Source organism: Rhinopithecus bieti, unplaced genomic scaffold (genome assembly GCF_001698545.2).
Source record: "Rhinopithecus bieti isolate Rb0 unplaced genomic scaffold, ASM169854v2 scaffold_26546, whole genome shotgun sequence".
Lineage (NCBI taxonomy): Eukaryota > Metazoa > Chordata > Mammalia > Primates > Cercopithecidae > Rhinopithecus > Rhinopithecus bieti.
This window is the reverse complement of record NW_016812367.1, coordinates 1,375,876-1,382,832: the sequence shown is the minus strand read 5'-3', so window position 1 is coordinate 1,382,832 and position 6,957 is coordinate 1,375,876. Positions and strand designations below refer to the sequence as shown.

The 6,957-nt window shown below is 42.7% G+C and overlaps 1 protein-coding gene across 5 annotated transcripts in view; it reads left to right on the top strand.

Annotated features, from left to right (window-relative positions):
• Nucleotides 1–6,957, top strand: part of NSD1 (nuclear receptor binding SET domain protein 1) — a 177,671-nt gene that overhangs the window by 81,655 nt on the left and 89,059 nt on the right. For all 5 annotated transcript variants that reach the window (XM_017896072.1, XM_017896073.1, XM_017896069.1 and 2 more), the window contains one exon: nucleotides 2,674–5,230. In XM_017896072.1, the coding sequence (XP_017751561.1) occupies nucleotides 2,674–5,230 (2,557 nt within the window). The remainder of the gene's footprint in view (nucleotides 1–2,673; nucleotides 5,231–6,957) is intronic.

Sequence of the window (6,957 nt, the reverse complement as noted above, 5' to 3'; positions counted from 1 at the left end):
AGATGGAGTCTCACTCTGTCACCCCGGCTAGAATACAGTGGCATGATTTTGGCTCACTACAACCTCTGCCTTCTGGGTTCAACCAATTCTCCTGCTTCAGCCTCCCAAGTAGCTGAGATTACAGGCGTGCATCACCATGCCCTGCTAATTTTTGTATTTTTAGTAGAGACAGGGTTTCACCATGTTGGCCAGGCTGGTCTCAACCTCCTAACCTCAGGTGACCACCCCTCGCAGCCCCCCCCCCCCCCAATTTTGGCCTTTCAGAGTGCTGGGATTACAGACGTGAGCCACCGTGCCCAGCCGCGTTACGCTAATTTTATTTATTTATTTATTTATTTAATTTATTTATTTTGAGACAGAGCCTTGCTCTGCTGTCCAGGCTGGAGAGCAGTGGCATGATCTCAGCTCACTGCAAGCTCTGCCTCCCGGGTTCATGCCTTTCTCCTGCCTCAGCCTCCCGAGTAGCTGGTACTACAGGTGTCCGCCACCATGCCTGGCTAATTTTTTGTATTTTTAGCATAGACAGGGTTTCACTGTGTTAGCCAGGATGGTCTCGATCTCCTGACCTTGTGATTCGCCTGCCTCAGCCTCCCAAAGTGCTGGGATTACAGGCATGAGCCACCGCACCCAGCCTATTTATTTATTTATTTATTTATTTATTTATTTATTTATTTATTTATTTATTTAGGAGAGGAGGTCTCCCTGTGTTTCCCAGGCTGGACTGAAGGCATCCTTCTGCCACAGCCTCCCAAAGTGCTGGGATTAAAGGTGTGAGCCACTTCTCCCAGCGTTTTATTTATTTATTTTATTTTTTAAAATTTGAGACAGGATCTTGCTCTGTCATCCAGGCTGGAGTGCAGTGGCACGATTTTGGCTCACTGCAACCTTCACCTCCTGGGCCCGAGTGATCCTCCTACCTCAGCCTACCGAGTAGCTGGGACCATATGCATGCACCATGTCTGGCTAGTTTGTGTGTGTGTGTGTGTGTGTGTGTGTGTGTGTGTGTGTGTGTGTATTTTTAGTAGAGACAGGGTCTCGTTGTGTTACCCGGGCTGGTCTTGAACTCCAGAGCTCATGTAATCTACCTGCCTCAGCCTCTCAAAGTCCTGGGAGTACAGCTGTGAGCCACCGTCCCCAGCAATGACCTTAATGTTTACTTGCTCTGCAGAACATCCCCTTCACAAATATTAAAGTATTTGTGAACACTATGTGGTAGTTAGAATCTTGACTAACACCTGTTCTGTGGAGGTAAGGAAGAAAATAAGAGTCTGAAAAATTAGCTGTATTTCAGAGTCTCAATATTTTCATGCTGTGAGGTATGAAGAAAAGATAATGCAGTACCCATGTGTCATCAGTGTCATCGCTCTGGATTATATGAGGAAGCCTAGGAGACGGCTTGGTTATAATCCAGGTTATATTTAACATTTATAGTCGATGATTGATTAGCCAGGTGGCTAGTGATAACTAGAATTTCAAATTTCAAGTCACCTAAGGAGGTGGATCAAACCTGCTAATTCCTCTTATCCTGTTTTTCCTATATTCATCTTCTTTAACCTTTTGCTTTCTTTTCTTTTTTTTTCTTGCTTTTTCTTTTTCTTTTTTCTTTTTGAGACAGATTCTTGCTCTGTCACCTAGGTTGGAGTACAGTGGCATGATCTCAGCTCACTACAACCTCCACCTACTGGGTACAAATGATTCTTGTCTTAGCCTCCCTACTTTCTTTTTTATGCAACTGATCATATGTTTGGCCTTCATATTCATTAATTAATTAGTTAATTAATTTTTTGAGATGGAGTCTCGCTCTGTTCCCCATGCTGGAGTGCAGTGGTGTGACCTCCAACTTCCGGGTGCTAGTGATTCTCCTGCCTCAGCCTCCACAGTAGCTGGGAGTATAGGTGTCTGCCACCACGTCTGGCTAAATTTTTTATTTTTAGTAGAGGTGGGGTTTGGCAACATTGGCCAGGCTTGTCTTGAACTCCTGACCTCAGGTGATCCGTCCTCCTCAGCTTCTGAAAATACTGGGATTACAGGCGTGAGCCACATACCCAGCCGAGTATTCTTTAATTTAGAAATGTAATGTTACCAGTTTTAGTCTGTGTCCTCCTTTGTGCTTATAAATGCAGGGAGGGTAGACTGTTTTGTGAGATCAGTCCTTACTCTAATGACATAATCTTATTAGTAGAAGTATTATTGAGGAAGCTTCATTAGGGTGATTCAGATGCTGCTTGAGCTCAGGTGCTAACTACCTGGCTAGTTCCATAAAAGTAGGAGGCCCGACAGGTTTGGAAAAGCTTCTGATTTCAGTCCAGGCATGGTGGCTCATACCTGTAATCCCAGCACTCTGGGAGGCTGAGGTGAGTGGATCACTTCAGGTCAGGAGTTTGAGACCAGCCTGGCCAACATGGTGAAACCCCGATTGTACTGAAAATACAAAAGATTAGCTGGGTGTGGTGGCGGGCGCCTTAATTCCAGCTACTTGAGAGGCTGAGGCAGGAAAATCACTTGAACCTGGGAGGCAGAGGTTGCAGTGAGCGAAGATTGTGCCACTGCACTCCAGCCTGGGTGACAGAGCAAGACTCTGTCTCAAAAAAAAAAAAGCTTCTGATTCCATCTCCCTTTTCCCCCACCCATTTCTTTGATAAGTGATAATTCTTTTTCTTCTTTAAATTTAAGGTTCCTCAGAAAATTTTGAGTAAATGGGAAGCCAGTGTTGGACTTGCAGAACAGTATGATGTTCCCAAGGGGTCAAAGAACCGAAAATGTATTCCTGGTTCAATCAAGCTGGACAGTGAGGAAGATATGCCGTTTGAGGACTGCACAAATGATCCTGAGTCAGAACATGACCTGTTGCTTAATGGCTGCTTGAAATCACTGGCTTTTGATTCTGAACATTCTGCAGATGAGAAGGAAAAGCCTTGTGCTAAATCTCGAGCCAGAAAGAGCTCTGATAATCCAAAAAGGACTAGTGTGAAAAAGGGCCACATACAATTTGAAGCACATAAAGATGAACGGAGGGGAAAGATTCCAGAGAACCTTGGCCTAAACTTTATCTCTGGAGATATATCTGATACGCAGGCCTCTAATGAACTTTCCAGGATAGCAAATAGCCTCACAGGGTCCAACACTGCGCCAGGAAGTTTTCTGTTTTCTTCCTGTGGAAAAAACACTGCAAAGAAGGAATTTGAGACTTCAAATGGTGACACTTTATTGGGCTTGCCTGAGGGTGCTTTGATCTCAAAGTGTTCTCGAGAGAAGAATAAACCCCAACGAAGTTTGTTGTGTGGTTCAAAAGTGAAGCTCTGCTATATTGGAACAGGTGATGAGGAAAAGCGAAGTGATTCCATTAGTATCTGTACCACTTCTGATGATGGAAGCAGTGACCTGGATCCCATAGAACACAGCTCAGAGTCTGATAACAGTGTCCTTGAAATTACAGATGCTTTTGATAGAACAGAGAACATGTTATCTATGCAGAAAAATGAAAAGATAAAGTATTCTAGGTTTGCTGCCACAAACACTAGGGTAAAAGCAAAACAGAAGCCTCTCATTAGTAACTCACATACAGACCACTTAATGGGTTGTACTAAGAGTGCAGAGCCTGGAACTGAGACATCTCAGGTTAATCTCTCTGATCTGAAGGCATCTACTCTTGTTCACAAACCCCAATCAGATTTTACAAATGACGATCTCTCTCCAAAATTCAACATGTCATCAAGCATATCCAGTGAGAACTCACTAATAAAGGGTGGGGCAGTAAATCAAGCTCTATTACATTCGAAAAGCAAACAGCCCAAGTTCCGAAGTATAAAGTGCAAACACAAAGAAAATCCAGTTATGGTAGATCCCCCAGTTACAAATGATGAGTACAGTTTGAAATGCTGCTCTTCTGATACCAAAGGCTCTCCTTTGGCCAGCATTTCTAAAAGTGGGAAAGTGGATGGTCTAAAACTACTGAACAATATGCATGAGAAAACCAGGGATTCAAGTGACATAGAAACTGCAGTGGTGAAACATGTTTTATCCGAGTTGAAGGAACTCTCTTACAGATCCTTAGGTGAGGATGTCAGTGACTCTGGAACATCAAAGCCATCAAAACCATTACTTTTCTCTTCTCCTAGTCAGAATCACATACCTATTGAACCAGACTACAAATTCAGTACATTGCTAATGATGTTGAAAGATATGCATGATAGTAAGACAAAGGAGCAGCGGTTGATGACTGCTCAAAACCTGGTCTCTTACCGGAGTCCTGGTCGTGGGGACTGTTCTACTAATAGTCCTGTAGGAGTCTCTAAGGTTTTGGTTTCAGGAGGCTCCACACACAATTCAGAGAAAAAGGGAGATGGCACTCAGAACCCCGCCAATCCTAGCCCTAGTGGGGGCGACTCTGCATTATCTGGGGAATTGTCTGCTTCCCTACCTGGCTTAGTGTCCGACAAAAGAGATCTCCCTGCTTCTGGTAAAAGTCGTTCAAACTGTGTTACTAGGCGCAACTGTGGAAGATCAAGGCCTTCATCCAAATTGCGAGATGCTTTTTCAGCCCAAGTGATAAAGAACACAATGAATCGTAAAGCATTAAAGACCGAGCGCAAAAGAAAACTGAATCAGCTTTCAAGGGTGACTCTTGATGCTGCACTGCAGGGAGACCGAGAACATGGAGGTTCATTGAGAGGTGGGGCAGAAGATCCTAGTAAAGAGGAACCCCTTCAGATAATGGGCCACTTAACAAGTGAAGATGGTGACCATTTTTCTGATGTGCATTTTGATAACAAGGTTAAGCAATCTGATCCTGGTAAAATTTCTGAAAAAGGACCCTCTTTTGAAAATGGAAAAGGCCCAGAGCTGGACTCTGTAATGAACAGTGAGAATGATGAACTCAATGGTGTAAATCAAGTGGTGCCTAAAAAGCGGTGGCAGCGTTTAAACCAAAGGCGCACTAAACCTCGTAAGCGCATGAACAGATTTAAAGAGAAAGAAAACTCTGAGTGTGCCTTTGGGGTCTTACTTCCTAGTGACCCTGTGCAGGAGGGGCGGGATGAGTTTCCAGAGCATAGAACTTCTTCAGCAAGCATACTTGAGGAACCACTGACAGATCAAAAGCATGCTGATTGCTTAGATTCAGTTGGGCCACGGTTAAATGTTTGTGATAAATCCAGTGCCAGCATTGGTGACATGGAAAAGGAGCCAGGAATTCCCAGTTTGACACCACAGGCTGAGCTCCCTGAACCAGGTAAGGACATCTAAATGTGATAAAAAGAAATTGGAGAAAGTGCTGATAAACATTGCCCTTCTGAAATTGGTCTGTTGTAATGATAAAGTGAAGTATAAACTGGGGGGCAAGAATCATCACTTTAATGAAGAAGGAGTTTTATGTAGAAAGGTCTGAATTTTGAAGATGAGATTTCCATATATATTCAAAAGTTAAGCTTTACCAGAAGCCTTTTCCCCAACCTTTTCAAGTAAATCTCTAATGTTTTCTTTCTCTCTCTCTCTCTCTCTCTGTCTCTTTCTGTCTTTCCCTCTCTCTCTTTTTTTTTTTTTCTTTTGATACTGGGTCTTACTGTGTTGCCGAGGCTGGTCTCAGACTCCTGAGTTCACGCCATCCGCCAGCCTCTGCCTCCTAAAGTGCTGGAATTACAGGCATGAGCCACCATGCCTGACCTATTCCCCATTTCTTACCTTTTAAAATCTCCAAGCTTTTTGGGACTTAGTATGTAATGGCAAGTAATTGAGAGGCTCCTAGGATTTAAATCCAATTGTTAGGTTGTAGAAAGCAAATAGGCTCTATTTGATGGTAGGGTTTTTTTTTTTTTCTTTTCTTTTCTTTAGGCACCCTCCACCATACCTGGTAATTTTGTATTTTAGTAGAGATGAGGATTCACCACATTGGCCAGGCTGGTCTTGAACTCCTGAACTCAAGTGATCTGCCCGCCAAAAGTGCTGGGATCACAGGCATGAGCCACCGCGTCTGGCTGGATGTTAGGTTTTCTTTGACCACTACTTAAGAGAGGTCCTTCTGTTGTGTGGACAATTTGATGAAGCATATGTGCTTTTGAAAAAACTGCCAAGTATTCTACAGTACTTATTTGAAGGTCTTAAATCCCTATTGGAGTGAGGATTATGAACAAATAAAAACACCAGAAGTACCCAAGTGTTGTACCTAGCGGCAGATGGAAAACAGAAATCTTTTAAGATATTAACATCACACAATATAGTTGAGGATAAAGCAGTGTGTGTATATACGTGTATACAAATATATTTTTTTCTTTTTTACAGCAATATCCGTTAACGTAAGATTCTCGAAATTGTGTATCGTAATAGAATTTTTTCTATCAGCTTTATTGAAAATGCAATTCTCATATCATAAAATTCACCTTTTAACGTTTTTAATTGAGTGGTTTGTAGTATAGTCACAGAGTTGTGCAACAATCAGTGCAATCAATTGTGGAATATTTGCATCATCCCAGACAGAAACACTGAACTCTTATCAATCTGCCTTCAGTTTTTACCTATCTATAGATTTGTCTGTTGTGTACATTTCATAGAAATAGAATCATACAATATGTGCTCCTTTTGGGTCTGGTTTCCCTTACTTAGTTTAATGTTTTCTGGTTCATCCCTCTTGTAGTATGTATCAGTTCTTCTGTTTTTTCCTAAAATTACGGTTAAAAAGCATGTAACCTAAATGTACCTTTTTTTGTTGTTTTTTTTTGAGACAGGGTCTGACTCTGTTGCCCAGGCTAGAGTGAAATTTACTTTTTTAACAGTATTTACGGCCAGGTGTGGTGGCTCACACCTGTAATCCCAGCACTCTGGGAGGCAAGGCTGATGGATCACCTGAGGTCAGGAGTTTAAGACCAGCCTGGCCAACATGGCAAAACCCCATCTCTACTAAAAATAGAAAAATTAGGCCGGGCGCGGTGGCTCAAGCCTGTAATCCCAGCACTTTGGGAGGCC